This window comes from Mytilus trossulus, chromosome 5, assembly GCF_036588685.1.
Source record: "Mytilus trossulus isolate FHL-02 chromosome 5, PNRI_Mtr1.1.1.hap1, whole genome shotgun sequence".
In the NCBI taxonomy this organism is placed as follows: Eukaryota; Metazoa; Mollusca; class Bivalvia; order Mytilida; family Mytilidae; genus Mytilus; species Mytilus trossulus.
The window spans coordinates 62,523,071-62,550,498 of NC_086377.1; the positions used below are offsets into that span (position 1 = coordinate 62,523,071).

The 27,428-nt window shown below is 31.8% G+C and overlaps 1 protein-coding gene across 2 annotated transcripts; it reads left to right on the plus strand.

Moving 5' to 3' along the window:
• The first annotated feature begins 373 nt into the window (after positions 1–373).
• LOC134719023 (lysM and putative peptidoglycan-binding domain-containing protein 2-like) lies at positions 374–24,043 on the plus strand. Of its 2 annotated transcripts, none has more exons than XM_063581935.1 (3): positions 374–582; positions 13,059–13,399; positions 20,263–24,043. In XM_063581935.1, the coding sequence occupies exons 1-3, from the start codon at positions 415–417 to the stop codon at positions 20,537–20,539; spliced, it is 786 nt and encodes a 261-aa protein (XP_063438005.1). In that variant the 5' UTR covers positions 374–414; the 3' UTR covers positions 20,540–24,043. The 2 variants fall into 2 exon arrangements, with proteins under 2 accessions (XP_063438005.1, XP_063438006.1); XM_063581936.1 differs by lacking the exon at positions 374–582 and adding an exon at positions 6,322–6,407.
• Positions 24,044–27,428: the final 3,385 nt, after the last annotated feature.

The following is a 27,428-nucleotide window of genomic DNA, read 5'->3' on the forward strand; positions in this document are numbered from 1 at the left end:
CTTTGGAAAAAAGATTTATAAGACGGTAATTCTTTTTCAGTGTTTATTTCAGAATATTATAACTATTCAATTTTTTTACTTCCGAGATAGAATTTCACGGTAATGGAAAAGATATCACAGTAAGGTATTTTCCCTCCTGATAATAAAATAACAACAACAACTGTAACTTTCTTTTCAACAGAGACATATATATGTCTCTGTTTTCAACCAGATGATATTTCACCCGGAAATATTTTTGCTTTACATATATATGGTTTCCCCTACCTTTACCTCATTTCAATTTTTATTTGCGAATACTTGGATAATGAGGTGACGTCACAATAGATTCCATAGCATGAGACTTTTAGCATTTTATCATGCCCTTTTTATGTTCGATTTATTTTTATCCATCCCACGTGATTACGTGTGGCCAAAATGGCGGAAGGTGGTGGTGAGGAAAAACAGTTTCTGGGGAAATTAGTGCGAAACCAAACAAAATATGGAACAAATTCACGATTAACACAGAAAAACTCAACCTATATAAAACATTCCATTGTAAAAGGAGATACTCTCCAAGGCATTTCGCTCAAATATGGAACTACGGTAAGAATGTTGAGTGTCAACATGGAACTGTCAAAGTTAAAAGTACATGTATGTGAAACTGGACATACCTGCATGTTATACACGTATTAATTTACCGGCATTTAAGTCTATAATTCACAATAAAAGACATTCTGGTAACAGAGCTTTTTATAAGAAGAGTCCCATATTATTCATATTGGATTTGTTTTTAAATTGATATAATGTAACCATTAGTTGACCGTTTCTGTTTCTGTCGGATAATAGCCTCCTTCAACAAACTGAAGATTCCGCTATATATAAGTTTCACAGAAGATAGCAGATATGTGCCTGATGTCATAACCACAATCATGTCCCCTTTTCACAAATGTGACCCACTGAATTAGACTTGTAATCAGGTTTGTTCTAAATTTTTAAACATGAGCAACCGGAAGGGTGCCACATGTGGAGCAGGATCTGTTTATCCTTCTGAAGCACCTCATGTATGTCCCCCTCCCCCCCATTTTTTGGTGGGTTATTGTTGTGAAGTCTTTAGATTTCTATGTTGTGTGTTGTGAACTATTGTTTTTCTGTTTGTCTTTTTCTGTTTCAATCATGGCTTTATCAGTTAACGTTTATTTCATGTATTATTCGCTTTATGAGCTTGAATGTCCCTTAGGTATGTTTCACATCTCTTGTCTAAACCTTTTTTTAAATATCAATTATTGGAAATTGACAAATTATTTTTATGTCAAGATTTGAAAAAAAATGGAGAAGAATGAGATCTTGAAATCTAACCAACTACTACTTCAACAATGTCCATACAGCAGGCTTGGTTTTTTTTTTGGGGGGGGGGGGGGAGGGGTTGAAGAAATATGGTTCCCTTGGTCTTCTTCAGACTGGCAGTAATGCCTTCTCCAATGTTGGGCATCGGGGCCTTTTATAGCTGACTATGTGGTATGGGCTTTGCTCATTGTTGAAGGTCGTACGGTGACCTATAGTTGTTAATGTCTGTGTCATTTTGGTCTTTTGTGGATAGTTGTCTCATTGGCAATCATACTACATCTTCTTTTTTATATAAGTACTCAACTCGTCCAAATGGTTGTAATCAAAACTATAATATGACATCAGCCCAACAACAACAAAATCTCGACAAAAAAATAAAAGCTTTAATAAACATTAATAATAATTTTAATCATGTCAAGAAATTAAAGGTCTGCCATAGACCAGTACCAAATTCCCCTAATACAAAAAAACAACATTAAGGCATAATATACAATGACATAAGTCAAATCACTGTTGGACATTTTAAAATGTTTTAATACAACATTTATTTTGAATAAATCATGAAAAAGTATCTTTTTTGGCATTTTAATAGTGTTATTTGTTTGTTTTCTCATTGAACATGTTGTATATATATATATATATATATATACCCTACAACTCCTTTTAACTCTTTTTATTCATATGAATGTAGATCTAAGTAAGAAGATGTGGTAAAAATGTATGTCAGTGCCTATGAATCAACTCTCCATCTAAGTCACAATTTATAAAAGTAAACCATCATACATTGTAGTTAGTTCATAGATGTGGTATGAGTGCCAATGAGACAAACCTCCACCCAAGTCCCAATTCGTAGAAGTAAACCAGTTATAGGTCAAAGGCAGTGGCGGATCCAGAGGGGGGTTCCGGGGGTTGAAACCCCCCTTTTTTATGGATGATCAATGCATTTCAATCGGGACATATAGTTGGAACCCCCCCTTTATCCTGGGTTGGGAACCCCCTTTTAAAAATGGCTGGATCCGCCCCTGAAAAGTCTTATACATACTGACAATGCAAGATTTATACTCAAATGCACTCATGTTTAGCGATTGCCCGATCACTACTAACAAAGTTGTTTGTATTGAAGAAATTGAAATGTATCGATCGATTTCATTGGCCAATAAGATAAACACAACAATCATAGTATTGATTTAATTTCATCAATGAACTCACGTGACTACAAAAGATTTACTACAACTACTCACGTTGCAATGAAACAAAACAAAACATCTAAACATTAAAATAGCCGGTATGTCTATAAAATCAAGCTTGAATATCAGACTGATTTATTTCCTGAATGGCTTTTATCACGGCTAATTTAAGGGTTTTGCTGAAATTTCCTTAAATCTTTCTTGTTTTATAACAGTTTTAATTTTTGAAAAACATATTTCGGTGGGATTCAGATCCGGTGAGTATACCGGAAGAAACCCATAATCAATGCCTTGCATATTAAAGAAAGTATTAAGGATTCTCTCAGATTGATTGTGGTGGATGGCGAAGCAAAGCAAAATCATTAATAATGCCCCTGATGCATTTCGAATGGTCGGATCGTAATGTACAAATATGGAGATCTAGTATGATTGTAAATTAGTCCTATAATATAAGACTCTGGAGGTTCATATCATTTACATTCAACGTTTTTTATCGGATATTTTTTTTTTACCATCAATGTTGAACCCCAGAGTCTTATAACAAGTATCCATTTGCTCGTAGTGGATTCCCAACGAATTTTTGTGGGAACTTTGAACGACAATTTGACAATGTTGTTTACGGAAGTTTTAAGTTTACTTATGTCACTATCCTTACAAGTGAACATCTTAAATAATATATCGTGTGGTTTGTTTTTCTGGGGGGGGGGGGGGGGGGGGTGGGGGTAAAAATAGAACCCATATTTTTTTATTCTTTCTGTTTTTCGCCGATTGTTCTCTATTCTGTAAACCCCATTCGTAATCTCTCAGCACTTTTTATGGTTATCTCAATAATTGCATGACACAATTACAATTGGTCGTGTTTTCGTACATTGTTCTTTACTGGTTCTTAATATTATCGTCAAATTCGTTTCGTTCACGAAATCCTTAAAATGAAGAATCGGCACATATATTTGAAATAAAATGGCGTGAAAAAATTGTTTGTCAACTCAGGATAAAAGTGATGGATTAGGAACATTATTTTTAACAATTAATACGGTAAGAAGTTACTTTCATTCATATTTAGGTTGTTCCTAATAATTTTATTTGTTTTTGCAGTGGATTATTAATTTAAATTTTTGCTACGAGAAAAAATTACAAATTTTATAAGACTCTGGGGTTCAACATTGATAGTAAAAAAAAAATATCCGATAAAAAACGTTGAATGTAAATGATATGAACCTCCAGAGTCTTATATTATAGGACTAGATTGTAAATGGGCCATCTATCCATCGGATAAAAAGATTATTTGTTATATATGAACAAATCCATCAACAAATAGTAAAACCCTTGTCGTACAGTTTGTTGAGCCAGAATAACTGTAACCACCAAGCGGCCGATTTTCGGCAATATTGTGTAATTTATATATTCAATTCTGAACCTTGGGCATGACACGTCGCTTAATGGAAGTTTAATTTCCTCCCCTACCCCCACTGGTGAAATGCAATGAGAAAACTATTTATGTCCAAGTCAGAAGCATCTCACCTTTGTAAGTCTTGTATTTATTTTTATTTTTAGTTTCTTGTATACAATTTGGAGTTTAGTATGCCGTTCATTACTGAACTAGTATATATATTTGCCCGGGGGCCAGCCTAAGGACGCCCCCGGGTGCAGGAATTTCGCGTTGGATTAAAGACCTGTTGGTGACCTTCTGCTGTTGTCTGTTCTATGGTCAGGCTGTTGTCTCTTTGACACGTTTCCCATTTCCATTCTCAATTTTATATGGACACAAGAAGATGTGAACAAAACATGTTTTTTTTATATTAACAGTTAAACAGAACGCTTAGCATACTATATGTATGCCAAGGTGTGATGAAGTGCGAAATGGTTGCAAAAAGAATAGCAATGACCAGATATATAGTGTTTCGTCTTTTCGAACCAAATCAATGCACAAGTAAAACATTTTTACATATAACAAGGTAAAAAAAAATACATTGCCGTTGAAACTAGCTATTATGTTGTGATGTTTAGCATTTGTCACATATTTACAAAAAAAAAATTAAGCGCCTGATATGTGGTACATATAAAGATGTGGTATAATTGCCAATGATGCGACTCTTCCACAAGAGATCAAATGACACAGAAATTAACATATATATGTCACCGTACGTCCTTCAATAATGAGCAACCGCATAGTCCAATATAAAAGGCCCCGAAATGACAAATGTAGTTTAAACAAAAACTCTAATGCCAAAATTTATGTTAAATCGATATAAACGAAAAACAAATATGCCCACATCAACAGACGACAATCACTAAATCCTGGCTCCTGGTTTGGACAGGCTCTTACAATTAGTATGTGGCGGAGTTAAACATGTTTTGTTAGCTTTTTATTTTGTGTCAAATGTTACATTTTGGTTTTGCTATTGACACTGGAGTTTAAGATTTTCCCTACCCGATGAAATTTAATCCACAAATTCTAAGTGCATGTAGTGTACTAGACCGACATATATAATAGAATAGAATAGACAATTTTGTATTTCCCAAATTACAGGGCCCATAAAGGGCATAAAATCAGATGCATTTGATTTACCTTTATTTGGTAACTGTTAAACAACAACATATATATACAGTACCAAGTCATGAATATGACATCCATCCCTTCCGTTGATTGATCATATAGTAAAGCGTATGGTTTAGTTAGTTATTTTAAACTTTCCTTTCTAATGGAATTTGTACCTTGGACAGTTTTTGGATATTTTTGTCGTTTATTAATTATTGACGTAATCTTCTTCCTTTTTAAACATTTAAAAACAGAAATAACATGTCAGTGGCGAATACATTGACGATCAATGTTTTTAAATGGAGACGTATTGTATGACCCCCCTCCCCAAAAAAAAAAAAAAAATACAAAAAAAATCAAAAAAAAATCGCACCTTTTGAGGCTAAATCCTCCTCTGCATGTGCATGGGATCTAATTGGCTTTATATCTCCGTGACGCCGTGAAAAGATAGAGTAAAACAAAAGACTTGAATAATACTTGTACATTTATAAAATTCACACATCATAACTAGAAATGCAAGGGAAACTCCCGATCATATGTGTAAACAAATACACATTTCACCCATTGATTCATTCACAAAACTCTTGCTATGTTTATCATGTGAGTTGTTAGCATGCGTGTCTGGGCGGAGCTTCAGCGCTTGAAGGTCGAATCAGGTTTGAAGCGACCAATGACAATGATCGTTTCTTTACGTGTCGATCCAATTAAGTTTTGTTCACTGATCGTGTCGTAGGACCTTTCGCTAAACATGAGTGCATTTGAGTATATATAGGGAAGTTTGATATTGTTGTCAAACCATGGAAGTATTTAGTTATATTGACTTCTATTATTACTTCCATCATTGAACAAACTTTATATTATTAAATTTATTTTAAATTTGAAAAGTTTCGAGTTTTATGTCCTGTTGAATATAAATCATTTTCTTAGAAATATTTCCTTGACACTTTTTCCCTTAAATAAAAAATGGTGTTTAGTCAGGTCATACAGGTAATTATTATCATTAAAAATTAGTCATGTGATTAACATGATTAATCATTTGACACCTGTCTTTAGTAGTTAACACCATTTACCTGTATGGTGTGATAAACAAGTTTGTTAATCAGTGTAATGAAATTTGTAATTTTTATTCTTTAATATATTTTTGAATAAATAAAGAATTTAATAAAATTCAAATGTCATAATTTAATCGTGTCAATTACCTATGATATTGTTAAATATGCACATGGTAAAGTTGTAAAATTGACACACTTTTATATAATTTCCGTTAGATGTACATTTATTAGACATTGATTGTTAAATTAGTTTATATACCTGAAGAATAAGCAGGAATGGAACTTCATGAACTTAAAACCTTTAATGTAAGTGCCCAGTCTTTTCTATTTAGAATACACTAGAACACACCCGTGATATCACTGGTCCGTGACTGAATTAAAGTATATAACTATGCGCAAGCCTTATTTGAGTATAAGATTTGTCATCTGATAAAGTCATGCCGATTATAAGATACAGTTATTCTCTGCTTTCAAATCTTTCTGTTTGAACCCGTCGAACTGGAACTTATCAATTATTGGTAATATTAATTATTTGGAAAACAAAAGGTCCTGGAAAGGAGTATTTTTTAATCAACAGCATTGTCCTATATTAATTATGAATAAAGTTGAATTCTTTGATTCGCTGTTTTACGTCATGCCCACTAACAAATTAAAAACTGTACCTATACGCCTTATTTTTAGTCCAGATTTTTAGTATTCGTATTGTTATCTTAGAAAGTCTACAATAGGTAACAATTTGACAATTTAGGAGTGTCAACCCTGTGATTATGACCCGTGTATATAGCATATTAATCCCGAATACACCGTTTGGTGGTGCGCCGGTCAGATGCGGAACGTACAGATAAGGTAATAGGTAACAGGTGAATATACTATTGGTATCGGTATCGGACTCGACCCGGAACTTCTTAATTATTGGCAATATTAATTACGTGGAAAACAAAAGGGCCTGGAGTGGTGTAATTTTTAATCTACACCTTTGTACAATATTAGTTATATATAAAGTTGAATTCTGTGATTCGTCGTTTTAACGTGATGACGGCTGACAAATTGGACCTCGTAATTTTAGTATTATAGATGGAATATAGCTAACAACAAGTTTATTCCGATATTAAACCTTTGTGAGAACAATGGTTTACAGAAAACAATAACAGCCAAGTTACCCTCTGTCACAACGATGGTGAAATTTGTGGTTTGCATGGAAATATGTACCGGATTCAGTCTTTAAAAAAAAAGTTTGATAACAAAGTAATATTTTATCGAAATTATAGTGTCTCGGGATAGGATGTCCTTATTTTTGAGGGCCCTCATGGGGTTTTTGATTATGTGATTACTTGGCCGTTTTTTTAATGATTATTTGATTATTAAGCCAAATATTTCATGATTATTTGATTACCTAGGACTGTATTTTTAGTTTATGATTATTTGATTACTAAAGATAAGCAAATATTTAATGATTATGTGATTATATTGGCAAAAAAATGGTGATTATGTGATTACTAGGACCCCCCATGAGGGGCCTCATTTTTGTATTCATTTAATTTAAAGGACATTTTCTTTACAATACATTTTAATCTATGAAATCCTCATTAAAATGTAAAAATGATTTAACCATTGGTATCTTTATGCAAAATATAAATAAAATTTTAGTAGCCCAGGTGAAAATATTTACATGCTTAAAAAACAGCAATAAAATGGAAAGGATTGATAATAATAAAAATGCAAGCATTTGGTGTTGTGTGAATTTATACACTGTATTCTTTCTTTTTTTCTCTCTATTAAATGGAATAAAAAAAAAACTGGACATCAGATTAAATTTATAGGGCATTTCTTTAACTATTACAATAAATCTTAATGTATAAAATTCTCATAAAAAATATTAAACGGTTGGTAAATATGGTAATAAATTTTTGAAAATTACATGATTTCTTTATTCCATACATGTTCATTTCTTTTAAATCAGTATTTTATTGTACATAATACATTTTTCCTAAATTATTTTTTTTATTTTCCACAGCTATTAATCTTTATACATTTGTACCCTATTATTCTCTTTTCTAAAATTTTGGCTATTATTTTTCGGTTCCTTATAATATTTGGCCCTTATTCTTAATTCTATATACCCCATCTAGATCCTCATGGTAGATAAGTATGTTCATTTGTACTAATACTATTTTTCCATTAGTACATATTAACTACTTTGTATGTAGGAAGTACATGTAACATGTTGTTTAGGAAGTAGCATGTAACTATTTGTTTATGATACTAAACATTTATGTAACACATGTTGTATGGTTCATATGTAGCTAAATATAGTATTGTTATTACAAGAAACATAGATTTTATGAAGGGCTATTATAATTTGTTTTGTTTTTGAGTGTAAATCAGGTGTGGATTGTCCACTGGATTCAGTTCCATGCAGATAAAGACATTTTTATAAAAGGGGGGGGGGGGGGGCACACTTACTGCCTAAGAGGGGACCCTCTAATGTCATGCTTCAGTGATTCCCTACATATATAATCAACCATTTTTTTTTCCAATCTAAAAGAGAGAGCCCAGTTACACTAATCCCCTCCCCCTAAATTTGCCTTTGCCATGTAATTTTTTTATTTCGAGCAAAAATTAAAGCCATTTTTTTGCCAGTTCTGGTCCTGTCATTCCTAATTCTTGATCAGGACTAAGAGTGACTGAGACCATCAATATCTGATGTTTGAATTTTTGCTTTATGCTGAAACCTTATTATTTGTCCAGTCAAACTAAGTTTTAACCTCAAACTAATTGCAACAGAAAATGTTTTAGTTCTTATCTATATAGCATTAAGCCCCAATTATACACAGAAAAATGTCCCATAAAATCTAGCTTGAGGAAAACTCAAAATCAACATTTTTATTGTCCTATGGAAATTAACATTAGAAGGGGAGGTAACTCCGCAAATATGACTCTTTTTTGTTGTTGTTGATTTTCTTTAAATTTATAATTCTGATTAATATGATTTTGAGATGAGGAACAACAATACAAGTTATATTCCTTTACTTTTGTTTTTGTCAGTTATGTGTAGGGATTTCATGACTATACAACTATGTTGACAGGTATATATCATGTATATATGCCAAATCCTTATTTTCTGATTTACTGAAATCAAAATTGTCAAACAGATGAATCTTTTGTAGTACAAATACAGAGGCGGATTTAGGGGGCAGGGGGCCCGGGGCCCCCCCTTTTTGGGAAAAAAATTGGTTGCTTATATAGGGAATCATTGAAGCGTGACTGGAGCGGGCCCCCTCTTAGGTCAGTCAGTGGGCCCCCACTTATGAAAATTTCTGGATCCGCCACTGAAATATGCGTCTGGCTTACAAAATTTTATACTGGTATCTATGAAGAGTTTATTGTACATCAGTTAGTGGCTTTTTTTTTAACATTGTGAAATACTTCTCATGCTTGTGTATCTAGCATTCAGGTGCTACTGTCCTAATGGCTATAATCTATGTAATATTTATAAATCCTATTATCATATGATCAGGTTGAAGGTTATAACTTATATCTATATATTCAATGTTGAATAGTGCCACGCTGTGACTTTCAAATGATGAACTGCAAATTTAGTGATATGCCTTTGCTATATCTGCTTTAACAGTTGTTTGTATGGAACTCTTGTCAAAAGATACTTATAGTATAATACTATTAAATATCTCATCACTTCTTTTGAAGATTAATAAAAAATTATGTTGACAAAAATGTTGTTCGCAATTGATTCTTTTGTATTACATGTACAAACATGCACTAGTGTCTTGTGACTTGTCGCATAAAATTTCATTCCGGTACCTATGATGAGTTTGTTGTACATCGGTTAGTGGCTTGTTTTTGTTGTGAAATACTTATGTATCTAGCATCAAGTGCTGCTGTCCTATAATCTATGTAATATTTAGTCATATCATCATATGATGAAGTTGAAGGTTATATCTATATTTGTATGCAGATAAAACATTTACTGTAAGTTTACATAGAAGCCATATCAAGATATCACATGGAAAGTGTCATTGTGTGTTAAGTGCACACTTTAGATGATCAAATATTTGTCTCAATACATGTTTGTCGTATATTTATAGGATGGTTTAAGGGTCTTTCATTTTTGTAGTTTTCAATTTAAGCCATTTTTAAGCTGCATTTTTCAGCATTTTTTTAATATTTTTGCCCATTATTCTACATTCTTTATTTCAATACCTAATCATTCTGTGTTCTTTGTGCAATTGGTCTATTTTTATACAATTGCAAAAAAAATGGTTTTCTATAGTTTGTTATCTGTCCTTTATTCTCCACTTTGTGTACATCATGATTATCTTTTTGGTAAACCTCACCCAGACTCTCATATCTGCATATAGAGTGAATCTATGTAAGCATTGCTCATTATTGAAGGCCATACAGTGACATATATAAGTGTTAATATCTGTGTGATTTGGTATCTTGTGAAGAGTTTTCTCATTGGCAATCATACCACATCTTCTCTTTTATATGCATGAAACCAATGATCCTATAAAAGAACTTGCAACATGTGCAATCTGATATTTCTGAGACATATCTTCCTGAAATCGCAATAACTAATCTCACATTTTTGTCCATTATTGGAAAATCGCAATAATTATGTGATATAATAAAAGCTCACAATAATTTCTGAATTTACAGTATATTTAAGTAGTGGCTAACAGAAACTGAAACTTTTGAAGGACTTGGGAATTTCATATATTGATATATTGAATTAGTTAAGTATTACAATGCTTAAGAGAGGAAACATAAATTTAAAAAGCTGCTTTTCAAGTTGTTCAGACACATGATGCATTAAATTTATAAACAGGAAAATATATTTGTAATTTTAAGTTTTCATTTCTGACTTAAATTTAAAGTTTTTTGATACGATAATTATCTTATTTCCTTATCAAGTTTGAAGATGATTTTATATTACGAATGAGTATATAATCATCTGTGCAAATTTTGGTTATATATATATATATGTCCTGTTACAAATGTAGATAAAGGCATGATAGTGGGTCCTTAATTCTTTATTTTTTTTGCATAATCATTCTCTAACCACGTATAAGCTACCCCATAATTCTCTGATCATTATTATTTTTGCCTGCTTTTATGTATTCTTTATTTTTTGCTCTTTATTCTGTCCGTTTTGTCTAATATTCTTTATTTTGTATACCCCATTCAGACCCTCAGAATGAGATAATGATAGTATTAAATGAAAATGAAACAGGCAGATTTCTAGGTTATTTTTTCCAAACATGTGGAAAAAAGAAGCAAAACCCATTGTTAACACATGTAACTGTTCTACCTATAGACGACAGAGAACAAATATTGTTTTATGACATCACAGAAAATGCCATATACATGATATATGGAAAGATTTTCAAATTCCATCGGATGGTCAATTCTCCATCAAGTTTCCATGCACTTTACATGTAATGGAAAAAATACCATCAATTATCCATCAGATGGAAAAAATACCATCAATTATCCATCAGATGGAAATTATGCCATCAATTTTCCACCATCATGAACACAATTGCATCAAAAAACTTCAATCAACCATTTTCCATCATCGATCATTGATAATGGAAAGCTGTACGTTCCAATACTCCACCAACATGATGGAATTTGATGGCATTTTTTCCATCCCAAAATCATAAAATTCCATCATGTTTATGAGGGAAAATCTAGGGAAGGGTAAGGGACTTTAGCTGCAGGGAGGCACATGTTTCAGATGAAGGGCTCTATTGCATGGATGTCATTTTGTTAGTTGATGGGTTTTATTTCACGATCTATTTGTTCCATATTTTTCATTTTGGGACCTTTTATAGCTGATTATATCAATTTATATGGTTTGGGTCCAAAGTTCAAATGAATAGGATGTAAGCAATTAGAAACAAGCAACCGTATGGTATGGCCTTCAATAATGAGAAATTTAGATTACATCTTTTTAATTTTATAACAATCATTGAAACTAAATCTTAGCTCAATTGTATTTTAAGAAGTGTGTACACAATAATCCTGACTTGTATAAAATAAAAAAGATTAAAAATAACATCCTGTTAATAGCTCATAATACTTGTACTACATCATGTACATGTACAATGTTCTGAAGAGATTTGCATGTACATTCAGTTACCATGGTTACAGTAAACACCTTCTGAATAATAGAGCCAGATGTGTTTTTGTAATTGTTTGTGTTTTTGTAATTTTTTTGTGTTTTTGTAATTGTTTAAAAATTGTGTTTTTGTAATTGTTTGTGTTTTTGTAATAGTTCAGCAATCTCATTGTAAAATATAGACCTATATAAAACATGTGGTGGCACGTCAAACTAGGATAGAAATAATGTTTCAAGACAAAAAGGGCAAATAAATTTTGTTTGGTGTGTGAGGCTCATGCAGTTTTACAATTAACTGTTTCTTTGACATGTTAGAAACTCTTTTATCAGAATGACATTTATGTATATAGTCAGCAGCTTGCATTGGCAGTGATGAATACAGGGGATTCATTATTATTTGTTGGTAACCAATTTCATGGATTTTCTATATTCCGATATTTAAGGTTTTGTCGAAATTAAATTCATGTCTCCTTAAATATGTAAGGTTTCTTTAATTCCCCCAAAATTGACTACTAAAATGAATGTATCCACAATAGTAAAGTGTTTCTGTCAAAGCTGCATGTATCTTCCTGTTTGATAATTATATTTGATGAATTTAAATATTCCAATATTTTGAATAAACTTAAACATTTTTGTCACACTCTTAACTCAGAAAATTTACAATAAAATTAAAAGTCTTTTTTCTGATATTTGATCAAGAATGCAATAGGGCATGTAGGGATGAATGATAGTTTGTTTTCACAACTTACAAATGTTTATGCAATTGTTTATACATTTTGTACATGTATTATTTATCATAATCATTTTATTTTCAGGTGGAACAAATAAAAAGAGAAAACCAACTATGGACAAATGATAGTTTATTTTTACGAGAGCATTTATTTATTCCGGTGCAAAATGAGGATGTCTCTTCAATACCTGACCGTTATGAAACAGTTGTGATAGACCCAGTGTCACGGACAAGATCCGCTAGTCAAAAATCAAACACAAGTACTAAAAGTAACGAAAGTGAAAAAAACGTGCCAAAAGATTCATCTTCATCTACATCTCAAAAAGCCTCGGCAAATGGCGAATCAGGAATGGACTTTTTATCAAAATATGACGCTTCTATTGCACAATTAAAATCTAACGTCAACCAGATGGAAAAAAATGCAAGGTAATTAAAAAGTGAAACAATCAAAAGTATGGTTATTGATTGGTAAGAGATTTCATGCATTTGATAATTTCACGTCTATCATGTCTATAACCACAAGGAAATACATGACCAATACTTATCCTTGACATGTCTTATGTGTACAATGCCAAATTGCGAACCACATGCTAAACTTTTAATAGGGATTGGCTGATGTTCGGTTTTATCAGGTTCACAGCGCATTCAAATTGAAATGACATTGCTTAAGAACATGTTTGGTTTATACAGGTTTTCAGTTTAATACAGTATTAGGTTTAGCCAGGTTTCACTGTATTAAGAAAATGAAAATTATTTGGCAGAATTTAAACTCTGTATGCATCTACAAGAAAGTAAATTAGTGAAAAATACTAACATTTTTAATAAGACGAAATCACTTGATTATTTGAAGAATATATAGTACATTTCACACTTCACCAAGCAGTTCTGAGATGAATTTAGTAATAGTGCATGTATGATTTATTTAAGTGCATTTGCATGCATTTGTATTTTTTTAGTATTACAATGTACAACATTTTAGTAAGAACAATTCTATGGAATTTTTTAATAAATATGAATCTGAAATTATATATATGCATGAATATTTTTATTGCAACTTTATTTCTACAAGCGACAATAAGGTGAGATTACATGTATATATAAATGTAGTATAATATTATATATTAATTCTCTTGACCAGTGGCTAATATCTCAATACAGATGGAGAATTGTATTGAATTTCCAAAAGATTTTTTTTTAAATCATGACATTACATCATGTTGAAACACTGCATAAATCATAATTTTATTCACAAAATCTAATTAAATACTTAACCTTGTGTCCATGAATCTGGAGTCAGTTAACTGATATTACATGGGGTACATCACACTAAAAATCGTATGACTTAGAATAATTGAAAGTTGTGAACAATTGATTTCAATTTACTTAAAATCAATCTCAGTCGTAATTCTTTTTGAAAAACCTACTCCTGCAAAAACTTCGTTCTTCAGTTCTTTCTGTTTTACAGACCTTTATTGAACATTGTAACAAGCAATAATTGGTATTCACCTCATAATAACAAATCCACAGTAATTAAATACTGTAAATTCAGAAATTATTGCGAGGTTTTTATTATTGCGAAAAATGCGACAGGGTTCTAGTCGCAATAATTTGAACTCGCATTTTGAAATTTTGTATATGAATTAAACCGGACTTTGCACCATATCGAAATAATTAAATTCGCATTGAAGTCCAAAAAGACAAAATCGCAATAATAAATGCACGCAATAATTACTGAATTTACAGTAATATAAATGAGTATGTGACTAGCTGAGAATGGTATAAAGTTTACCCTGTAGAGATCTATCTTTTAAATTTTGCATGCTTTGCTATTTTATTTACACATCAGCTCATAATTGATTTTGTCATTTCTGTAACTTCCACAAACTTTTAGAAATTACACTATGCCTGCATGTATTAAAATTATGCCCTATATACTGGACATGCCATTTATTTTCTTTTATCATAAAAATAGCACATTTGCCATATTACAATCATTTGACACAGATTATTTCCTTTTGCCAATTGCTGACTGGTTTAATTCACTTCTGAATAAAATTAGCCCTGTCCATGCAAATTGAGCTTGTAAACTGGGAGTGAAATAAAGGCATTTTATCCTGTTTTTGATAAAAGAAAATAACTATTGACAGTTCCTAGCTACCTTAACAAAATATTAAATGGTATTTAATGGTTCAAAAAAAAGATTACACAAATTACATATACATGTAGATTAGTTTGGTATTCCCATAAGCTCTTTGTACATGTTCATTCTAAAGGAAGCAATTCAAAAAAGAAGGACCAATTATGGAGTAGGCAAATTATTTATATTTATAAAGTTTTATTTGGAAAAAAAAGTTTAACTTTTCAGATGGCAAAAGTGGGCTGCCCATTGAGGATGGGCACAGGAAAATGAAAAATCAGTGTGAGCTAAAGTGTATATATATGTTCCCACCAAAATGTCTAATTTACTCATATGTCATATTTTTCAGTTCTGCATCTAACAAAAATATTCCCGATTCTGATGCTCATCAAATATCCTCCCCTTATAGTTTAACTCTCCCTGACAGTGAATGTTAATATTGGGTACGGTTTAGTTTTATTTAAAAGGTAAATTATCATTTTTGTTTTATACACCTAGTTAAAATATCTCATGGAAATTATGAATATTGTCATATGCCTTTTGTTCTAATTTAATATTAACTACAATATATATATAAATGGTATGTCATTGCAAAATAACTTTATTATACATGTTATATAAAATATAAACATGTATTGAACCAGAGATTGAAAAAAAATAAAGCATGTAAAAAACAATGCTTTATTTGTATGCCCCCACCGAAGCAGAGGGGGTTATGTTTTTACCTTGTCCACTTTATGACTTGGGACAATTATAAGATTTCCCCACTCTGTGTCCATCTACTCCCACCATAGAGAGATAGAAGTTATGAAATCCACTTTGACATGTAGAGAATGTGATAAGGGAGATAAATCAAATACTTTATTTCAATTTTCTGATATTATATTTCCATGGGATATTTGAAATATGTATAAATAGATGCATGTTGTGCAAGAAATAGAGAAGAAATTGTTTTCAGAGGTGTAATTTCTTCCACATTTTCAATAGCTGGCAAGAAGGTTATTTAAGCCATACATTATTTTTTTCAGCTCAGTTTTAGCTTTGATTTATTAAGTTTATATCTGTATATCAGAATGAAGTACAAGGAACATGTCACTGATGCTTTCATTTTCCTCAATTTTGAATTAAATTGTCAAATTTAATGTTTTCATGAATGTTGTTTATAAAATTGGAATACAATTTAGTTAATGAATATATTTATTTAAAACCAAGTTTGTATGCCAATAGAATTTAAAAACAAGTTAAATGCAGGAGTGACTAAAATTATGTTTTTAAGGATTTTATCTATTACCAAAGGGAGATAAATTACACAGGAAAGACAATTCCTTCTTTATTTGGCTGTCATATAAGGGGAGGTAATCATATTTCCCTATGCAGAATGTTAGATGCATGTTCTTTTTATGTATGTAAAAGTTGCTTGCTTTTATATAAACAGTACTACCTTGACTTTCAATATTTGGAAATTGCAAGAACAAATAAAAATATTTTACTTTTTGCAATTTTTATTCAAACCATGAATTTTTTTCAGCAAGTGCTGGGCAATTAATTTGACTTGAAATCATGTTATTCTTTTTTATCCTATAAATGAGGGTCGGGATGGGATTAACAGAATAAAATATAATGGACCATTTCTACAGAGGAAAAAGGCTATAGAATATTGAAAAATAAGCCCAAAAATTTAGAATAAAGAAAATTCAGAAAAAAGTATAAAGAACATAGTAAAATTGCTGAAATATTAAAGATACAAAATTGTAGGCCCCCCTTAGTCCCTTACCCAACCCCTCCCATCCAGGCCCTTTAGTATTTAAACTGTAATATATAATCAAAATCTCTCTCCAATCACTAAATATTTGAACTGCACCCAGATTTGACTGCTTATAATCATTGTGTTCATATATATCTGATTTCAGAAATTATTGAGATGTTTGTTAATGCAAAAAGTCAACAGTATCGATCATGCCTGCAAAAATTAAACAAATGATTCAGAATTTTCCCTCTTAAAAATATTAGCAATCCAATTAATAAGATTTCACATTTCTTCCACTGAGTAGTCAATGATTAAATAAAAACAATAAAAAAAAAAGCATCTATTAATTTCTGAATACTGTAAACCAACTTATTATTGTGCATATTCTATGCCCTTTCTATCCCTTTTCGAGGCAATTTCATTTCGTGATTTTCAATTCACCTGAAGTAGTTGAATATTAAGGATTCGTTCTACAATTTTTTAAATTCCAGACAACATTTTCAGCGTTATCTTTTTTTACTCAAGAAGTTGCAAAAATAAATTGCTCGCCAAAAAAATTAAGTTGGTTTACAGTAACCATGTGAGAAATAAGATCAAATTATAATCAAGGCAGTGAAAATGAAAATGCAGTGAAGTTATTTTTGATATTTCAGAAGATAATGATTAAAGGTAAAATTTTGCATTTGTCTCAGCTTGGCTTGACTATATAATGTTGATTTATTGTTAATTAATTTCAGTTTGTACAAAGTAGTAACTCTAACACCTCATTACCTCCCCTGAACAATAAATACTAGTAGTATATATGAACATCATAATCTTGTAATTGATTTTATATTATTTTTAATTTCGGTATGAAGAATGGTTTAGGATATACAATCCCTCCTTTAATTTTTTTTCGTCTGTTTTTTACAAAAACACTACCAGTATGTCATGTAAAACGTATGTCTGTAAATACTTGTGACTCTAGAGGGCCCTCATGGGGTTTTTGATTATGTGATTACTTGGCTGTTTTTTTAATGATTATTTGATTATTAAGCCAAATATTTCATGATTATTTGATTACCTAGGACTGTATTTTTAGTTTATGATTATTTGATTGCTAAAGGTAAGCAAATATTTAATGATTATGTGATTATATTGGCAAAAAAATGGTGATTATGTGATTACTAGGACCCCCCCATGAGGGGCCTCACTCTAGAATTTTGTCCTAGATGAATTGGGTTCAATAAGGGTAGTAAGTAAGAAATAAAGGAAGCATATTGGAATTCACCATCATACCTGCCAACTGTCACTATTTGCGGGGGATTTCCCCCATGGAGGCTCCCAAATTGAAATTTTGAAAGAGCATTTTGTCCACAATTTTAAACAAAACAATTAATTTTAAAATGGCTGTAGGCTTCAAATAGTATGAAAAATCAAAAAAACAACATTAAAATGTATTTGAAGACCCCCTTGAAGGTTTTCTAGGACTAGGTCAGCCATTTTGCACGCAGAACCGCCATGGGCATTTTGAAAAGTTGGCAGGTATGCACCATGTATGTTTACATTCCTCCATGATTTGTCTTGACGTTGTACAGGGCATACAAATTGTGACTTATATATAATCACTTCTATTAATTTTCCAAGTTGAACTTTATGTTTTTTTTATATTATCGACTCCTAGGAGTCGATATTAAGAATTGAACGATGGACACTTAGGGTGTGAATTTTTCTTGCTACCTGATTGGAAGATATTACGAGACGTGAATAATTAAAATTTATTGATTGGTTAGGACAATCCAAACCTAGTAAATGTCCTTCAATCCCGTAGAGTATCGGTTTTGTCGTCTCTATTTTAGCAATTAGATTTTACACAGGTAATTTTTATCTATAAATAGACGAATCTTCTGGAGTAAACAACAACGTTAACCGATTCTACTTCAAAACTTGTGACCTCACGTGTGTGGGAAATTTGTTGATTGATGCATGTGGCTATTCTAGTAAATGAATAAATCTACAAAGCGAGAGCACTTTCCATTTTCATCAGCTAAGAGTCGAATATAGCACTTTTTGAAAGGCTATCGCTTGTTGTTAATAGTAGTCAATATTGCAATTCAGAATCTAGAGTGTAGGCTAAATAACAAAAAGAATTGATGAATTTTGCTTTATACATTTAAAAAAGTAGTAATTAATTCACTCATGCATTTAACAATTTTTCACATTCTGTTGTTTTATGATGTTGATGATTGCCTCACAATTTTTTGCCTGGCTATGAACTAACTATACAAGGATTGAAATGTTACACAATTACTAGCTTTGTTTGAAGAGGAAAAGGCTGGGTCCACAAAGCTATATATATATATATATATGATTGTTGTAATGTTAGATGATAGTTATATGTTTGTTTCTTTCTATCTGCATTCTGCTTGGTGATGTGTGAAGTAGATTAAACAGTTTTATTTAAAAAAAAAAAAAAAAAAAAAACATATCGTATGTATCATAACTTAAGTATGGCGTTCATTATCACTGAACTAGTATATATTTGTTTAGGGGCCAGCTGAAGGACGCCTCTGGGTGTGGGAATTTCTCGCTACATTGAAGACCTGTTGGTGACCTTCTGCGGTTGTTTTTTATTTGGTCGGGTTGTTGTCTCTTTGACACATTCCCCATTTCCATTTTCAATTTCATTTCTCAATTTTTTATTTTTTTAAGTTTGTTTTCTTTTATTTTTGCCAATTACTCTAGATCTCTTTTCTAATCATGTAACTCCATTCAGAATCTCATAATAAAGTATTATAAAGTTGTTAAATCACACACAGTTAAAACATATAAATATGTGTAGAAAATTGTAGAAACATTAGACACGAAAGCTTTAATTCAAAGATGAATAACAGCTGTAGCTTGTGAAACCTAACATTTGTCATTTTAGAATTTGAGGTATTCTGGGTAAAAATTGAAAAGTTTATAATAAAACATTTTTGAAGTATGTGCTAAAAAAAGGCTATGTAGACAATAGGTTTCATCGTCAGTTTTGTGTGCATAAATACAATTTGAAATACTGTAAATTTAGAAATTAGTAATGCTAATCATGGGACTCTGTGCATGTGATTATCACAATGATCAATTTGCATTCTAATATGTTATGCAAATAATATGTAATAATGTATGCAGATCAGTAATTAAACACATGTGGAATATATGGTATGAACATTCAGCTTAACCGTACAGTTACAATCTCGTAGGCCTCATCAATGAAACCCTCAAATGATATTCATTTGGCCTATGGCCAGTAGATTGAAAATTTAGCCAAATTCTAATGGTCATAATTTCTAGTTTGGATGAAAGTTCTTGATGGACAACAATGTAGCTTTTTAAAATTTTAATCATGAACATGCAATGAAATCTAAATTCATTTTTCTTTTTCAGGAGCCTTCCCAACAATGTTATTGACAATGATTTTACATATCGACGAAAGTCATCATCTCAGCGATCTGCAAACAGCATAAATTCTAATATACGGAAGAGTTCTTTTGATAGCAATGGTCAACTCCCGTCTTTTTACGAAAACGATGGGTACAGCGGCAGTGACAAGGACTTGACCAGTTCCCCTGTTCTTGTGATAAAGTCAAAAAGTTCTACGAGAAGAGTCAAAACATCATTGGACCGAATTGCAAGACAGAATGATGAAATTTTTGAGTTGTGATATATGTTTAATTTAGTTTATTATCAGCAAGTATTGTCAGGCAATTTTTTTTTTATAGAACATGTATTCTAATGGTCAAATCTGAAACATTTTTCTTTATTATATGCAACTTGAATTTCTTTTTATTCAAAAATATAACTCTATAAGTTTTGTAATTATAAACTTTTGTTTTCCTAATTCCTATAATCTTACACTCTTTTACAAATTTATTCCAAATTCCATTTATGACAAAGTCTTCTATTCTTAATTTTTGTTTTTTCGAACGCTTGTATTCCTAATTCCTGTAACTTCAAACTCATTTATTCATGTTAATCTTATTCCTGTAATCTCAAACTCATATATATTTATAATTCCTGTTATCTATAACTCTTATATTTCAAACTCCTGTTCTCTCAACCTAAAATTATGGCCCCATTATAATTATATTTACTCTTGATTTCTCCAAACTCCTGTTATCTCAAATTATTTTGTAAGTTGAGGAATTGTACTTAAAATGAGTTGTACTTAATCTAGGGTTTCTGTTTAGGAGGTTAAAAAACGTTTGAAATGGGTTTAGGTTCAGATTACATTTTCAATCTTATCCCTCTTATTTATACTGGGGGTTCTATTTTTGACAATTTCAACTCTTTATATTGAATAAATTGACAAAATGAAACATTAAGAATAAGAGGGTAAAGGGTTATATTCTTTCAAAGTGCTTGCAATTTCATTTAACTTGTTTTCATGCTTGCAGTTTGCGATGTTATTCAAGGTTTTTCATGCAAATTGATGGAAAAACCAGGTGCTTGTTATTTTTCTAATTTTTTTTTTCATTGTTGAAAAGATTTTTTTATTTGTACTTAATATATACACATACACCCATTTCATTTGCCTTTACAACCCCCACAAAGATAAAAACAAAAACAAAAAAACACCATAATCTTTATTTTTATTTGGTTAATTGATTAGTAATTTGCCGCTTCAGAAATTGTTCCTGTTGTTAGCGATACATTTGTACAAGTTGTTTCCCTTATGGGTAGAGGTATGTTAATTTTCATTGCAAACGAACTGTAATTTTTTTTCAAAATCTTTTAATATACATGTTATTACATAGACCTTTATAAAACTTTTTGTTTTTATATAACAATAGTAATTTTTCATGAAATATTTGTTTAAATGTCGTATACATATATATATATATATATATATAAACGAGTCTAAATTGAAAACTACGTTCAAATCTATTATAATTAACAATTTTTTTCCCACAAAAGGAGAGCCTGGGTCCCCTTTCACTCCTTGGATCCGCTTATGTTTGGTATACAATATAACTATACCATGTTGGCAAAGGGGAAATAACTTGTGTTAAAAATATGTAATAACAGAATCAAATCAGAAATTGTTGAAAAGACTATTTATCTAAAGACAATACTTGCTGATTTAATTCTATCGGGGACAGTGTATAATTGTATTTCATGCTGTTGAAAAATTTCCAAATCAAAAACTGTCCTGTCCTAATTGGGATTTGAATCAATATTAAATGTCTGAACTATTTTTTAATTATTAGCAGTGAAGAGATGTCTCTGCCACTAGTAAATACAATGATATTTAAGAGGTTAAACCAGATTTTTTTTAAAAGGGGTTATTGTTTGTTTCATTAACTTACATTCATTTGATTTATTAAAAAAAAAAAAAGGACCCTGATGAATCTGCAAATGATTTCAATACTTTCCCCCCAAATCTAAATATTTGAGATTTTTTATTCCACTTACAAAAAAAATGTCAAAAATATTTCATTGCCAATTCAGAGGGAGAGATTATAGAACCTCCTTCTTTTTAAATATGTTTCCTTCTTAATTTTTACCATAGGCAAGGGAGACAATTCAGTTTTTGATTTGTAGATTTTTATTTCATCATTCATGTGTATAAATTGTTTGAGCTGTGATATGTAAGCATAATTATAAATATATATATATAAGTAATGCAAATTTTTATCATTGAATGTAAATAAAACAGGAATTCATTCATTGTATACTGTATATATTGGGTTTTATGACTGTCTAAAGTTAAGCTCACCAGGGTTTTATGACTGTCTATAGTTTAGCTCACCTGGCACAAAGGGCCAGATGAGCTTTTCTCCTTACTTTGCATCTGTCATCTATGTAGATGTTGTTGGTTAATTTTTACCAAAAAATACTGGGTCAAATTAAACCAAACTTGGTCACAATCATCATTTGGTTAATTGGTTTACCAAATGTGACCAATTACCAGCCTGCCAACCAATATGGCCAACATGAATTAAAAGTACATAAAAATTTAAGTTTGGTCTATTATCCAATAAATTATTATGAATAGAGAAAATCTGGCAGTTTTGACGTAAAAGGCCAGTATCTTATCGTTCTGAAATGATTTTACCCTGTCTGATTTTCTCTGATTTTCTTACAATTTTTTTTGTCTATATCATGTACTATTTTGAAAATACAATAGAAAGATAGAAGCTTTAAGCAAAAATGATTAGCAAGACAGAATTTTAGAATAAGATAGCACTTAATACCAAGTTACGTTTTTCCTTAATATCATAAAAACTATTATGAATAGATAGAAACGTTTAAAACAAAAATAATAAGCAAGACTTAGATCAACAAGTAAGTCTTAATAGTATTTGACTCCTCATTTGAAATTTATTGCTCTTTAATGATTATTTTCACAAAATCATTTGTGTTCATGCTCATTGCTGATATTACACCTGAACCTAGGTGAGCGACACATGCTCTATGGAACCACTAGATTGTGAATGAGCTACTTTTAGCTGCAATGCCAACCAATTTCAGATTAATCATTTTGTTTTTCATTTTCACCATCTTTTTAGGAAGAGAAATATTTTTCCCAGAATGAGTCAGGATAATAATAATACTATGCAAAACTCTGCTTACCTGGATACAATTTTACTCAACTGGTTTACATAAATTTTTTGACTGTGAGAAGCCTTCAGAATATATTTATTTGTCTTTGAAATTGTGTTATAGTGTAGGCGGGATTATTCAGGCACAGTATCTCTGATGAGATATGTTGATTTTTTTTGAAATTTTAGATTTGAATACCTATTCTAGCCAGGTACAAGCTACATAAAAAAATAATCTACAAAAACCTAATTTAGTATAATTTCCCCTTTAACAGGGTTCATAAAAAAGAAGGGGTGTATGTTCTGTATTTTCACATGTGTGGAAAGTAACTTACAAATATAAATATACCTATCATTATGTATGAAGAATATGGCTTTTAGTAATTAGTAAACAAACTGTAACAGAATAATTTGTAGAAAATGGCATTTGATATTCTTAATGACAAATATTTGTTATTTGATAAAAATAACCAGAAAATTGTTTAGTTGCTGTAAATAGATCAAAGATAATAAAAGAAGAAATGTGAAATTTTATAATGTTGTTTATGTGTAAGATATAAGTGCTACAAGCAGTATAAATATATCATTGAAAGGTCACATCAAATAAAAGATTAGAAAGAATACCACTTAATTTTTTTAGCTCACATATCTGTCGTCCTTTGTATGTGTCTCTTGGGCCTCTGTCGTCTGTAAACTTATTCATGTCCCCCCCCCCCCCCCCTTTCGTAGTGGAGGGAGCATTAATTTTTACCCTTGTCCCCGTGTACATACATACAGCATTCATGAATTCATATGTCTGTAAGTCCCAAGTTGGTTTCCATTCTAAAACTTTAGTTTGCCTCAACCAAATGTTATGAAACTTATACAAAATGCTTATTGCCACAAACACAGATCAAGTTTGAATTTTGATGGCGTCATTTTATTTTAGAATTTTGTTTCTTTACAAATGGAAAAAATGCTGAATTTTTCGTTTCAGTTTCCTAACTTCGTTGGCCTCAACTAAATGTTGTGAAACTTGTACACAATGCTTATCAGCACCAAATACAGATCAAGTTCATATTTTGGTCTGGTCACTTTTACTGTTCTAAAGTAATGTCCCTTTACAAATGAGAAACTGTAATTTCGGCCAATATTATGAAAATTGTAGCATTTAGGATTGTTGTTTTTCATCTGTTGTCATCAGGTATTTTGTTTTTCATCTGTTGTCAGTATGTTAGTAGTTTGTCATTTGTTTTCAACAGGTTGGTAGTTTGTCACCTGTTGTCAGAAGTTGGTAGTTTGTCATATGTTGTCAGTAGGTTGGTAGTTTGTCATCTGTTGTCAGATGGTTGGTAGTTTGTCATCTGTTGTCAGCAGGTTGGTAGTTTGTCATCTGTTGTCGGTGGGTTGGAAGTTTGTTATCTGTTGTCATTGGAGTTGTAGTTTTTCATCTGTTGTCAGTAGGTTGGTAGTTTGTCATCTGTTGTCAGTATGTTGGTATTTTGTTTCTGTTGTCAGTAGGTTGGAATTTGTCATCTGTTGTCATCATGTTGGTAGTTTGTCATCTGATGTCATCAGGTTGGTAGTTTGTTATCTGTTGTCATCATGTTGGTAGTTTGTCACCTGTTGTCAGAAGTTGGTAGTTTGCCATCTGTTGTCAACAGGTTGGTAGTTTGTCATCTGTTGTCAGCCGGTTGGTAGTTTGTCATCTTTTGTCGGTGGGTTGATAGTTTGTCATCTGTTGTCAGATGGTTGGTTGTTTGTTATCTGTTGTCAACAGGTTGGTAGTTTGTCATCTTTTGTCGGTGGGTTGATAGTTTGTCCTCTGTTGTCAGATGGTTGGTTGTTTGTTATCTGTTGTCAACAGGTTGGTAGTTTGTCATCTGTTGACAGTAGGTTGGTTGTTTGTTATCTGTTGTCAACAGGTTGGTAGTTTGTCATCTGTTGACAGTAGGTTGGTAGTTTGTTATATGTTGTCAGTAGGTTGGTAGTTTGTCATCTGTTGTCAGATGGTTGGTAGTTTGTCATCTGTTGTCAGAAGTTGGTAGTTTGTCATATGTTGTCAACAGGTTGGTAGTTTGTCATCTGTTGTCAGATGGTTGGTAGTTTGTCATATGTTGTCAGAAGTTGGTAGTTTGTCATATGTTGTCAGCAGGTTGGTAGTTTGTCATCTGTTGTCAGATTGTTGGTTGTTTGTTATCTGTTGTCAACAGGTTGGTAGTTTGTCATCTGTTGACAGTAGGTTGGTAGTTTGTTATATGTTGTCAGTAGGTTGGTAGTTTGTCATCTGTTGACAGTAGGTTGGTAGTTTGTTATATGTTGTCAGTAAGTTGGTAGTTTGTCATCTGTTGTCAGATGGTTGGTAGTTTGTCATCTGTTGTCAGCAGGTTGGTAGTTTGTCATCTGTTGTCGGTGGGTTTGAAGTTTGTTATCTGTTGTCATTGGAGTTGTAGTTTTTCATCTGTTGTCAGATGGTTGGTTGTTTGTTATCTGATGTCAGCAGGTTGGTAGTTTGTCATCTGTTGTCGTAGGGTTGATAGTTTGTCATCTGTTGTCAGATGGTTGGTTGTTTGTTATCTGTTGTCAACAGGTTGGTAGTTTGTCATCTGTTGTCGTAGGGTTGATAGTTTGTCATCTGTTGTCAGATGGTTGGTTGTTTGTTATCTGTTGTCAACAGGTTGGTAGTTTGTCATCTGTTGACAGTAGGTTGGTAGTTTGTTATATGTTGTCAGTAGGTTGGTAGTTTGTCATCTGTTGTCAGATGGTTGGTAGTTTGTCATCTGTTGTCAGAAGTTGTTAGTTTGTCATATGTTGTCAACAGGTTGGTAGTTTGTCATCTGTTGTCAGATGGTTGGTAGTTTGTCATCTGTTGTCAGAAGTTGGTAGTTTGTCATATGTTGTCAGCAGGTTGGTAGTTTGTCATCTGTTGTCAGATGGTTGGTTGTTTGTTATCTGTTGTCAACAGGTTGGTAGTTTGTCATCTGTTGACAGTAGGTTGGTAGTTTGTTATATGTTGTCAGTAGGTTGGTAGTTTGTCATCTGTTGACAGTAGGTTGGTAGTTTGTTATATGTTGTCAGTAGGTTGGTAGTTTGTCATCTGTTGTCAGATGGTTGGTAGTTTGTCATCTGTTGTCAGCAGGTTGGTAGTTTTTCATCTGTTGTCGGTGGGTTGGAAGTTTGTCATCTGTTGTCATTGAAGTTGTAGTTTTTCATCTGTTGTCAGTAGGTTGGTAGTTTGTCATCTGTTGTCAGTAGATTGGTAGTTTGTCATCTGTTGTCAGTATGTTGGTATTTTGTCATCTGTTGTCAGTAGGTTGGTAGTTTGTCATCTGTTGTCAGTAGATTGGTAGTTTTTCATCTGTTGTCAGTAGATTGGTAGTTTTTCATCTGTTGTCAGTATATTGGTAGTTTGTCATCTGTTGTCAGTAGATTGGTAGTTTGTCATCTGTTGTCAGTAGGTTGGTAGTTTGTCATCTGTTGTCAGTAGATTGGTAGTTTGTCATCTGTTGTCAGTAGGTTGGTAGTTTGTCATCTGTTGTCAGTAGGTTGGTAGTTTTTCATCTGTTGTCAGTAGATTGGTAGTTTTTCATCTGTTGTCAGTAGATTGGTAGTTTTTCATCTGTTGTCAACAGGTTGGTAGTTTGCCATCTGTTGTCAGTAGATTGGTAGTTTGTCATCTGTTGTCAGTAGGTTGGTAGTTTGTCATCTGTTGTCAGTAGATTGGTAGTTTGTCATCTGTTGTCAGTAGATTGGTAGTTTGTCATCTGTTGTCAGTAGATTGGTCGTTTTTCGTCTGTTGTCAGTAGATTGGTAGTTTTTCATCTGTTGTCAGTATGTTGGTAGTTTTTCATCTGTTGTCAGTAGATTGGTAGTTTTTCATCTGTTGTCAGTAGGTTGGTAGTTTGTCATCTGTTGTCAGTAGATTGGTAGTTTGTCATCTGTTGTCGGTATGTTGGTAGTTTGTCATCTGTTGTCAGTAGGTTGGTAGTTTGTCATCTGTTGTCAGTATGTAGGTATTTTGTTTCTGTT

Bases quoted from the DNA above. Each gene is read 5' to 3' on its own strand.
- LOC134719023 (XM_063581935.1), top strand. From the start codon at position 415: ATGGCGGAAGGTGGTGGTGAGGAAAAACAGTTTCTGGGGAAATTAGTG. The intron at 583-13,058 runs GTAAGAATGTTG...TTTTATTTTCAG, and splicing joins CGCTCAAATATGGAACTACG to GTGGAACAAATAAAAAGAGA. The intron at 13,400-20,262 runs GTAATTAAAAAG...TTTCTTTTTCAG, and splicing joins CAGATGGAAAAAAATGCAAG to GAGCCTTCCCAACAATGTTA.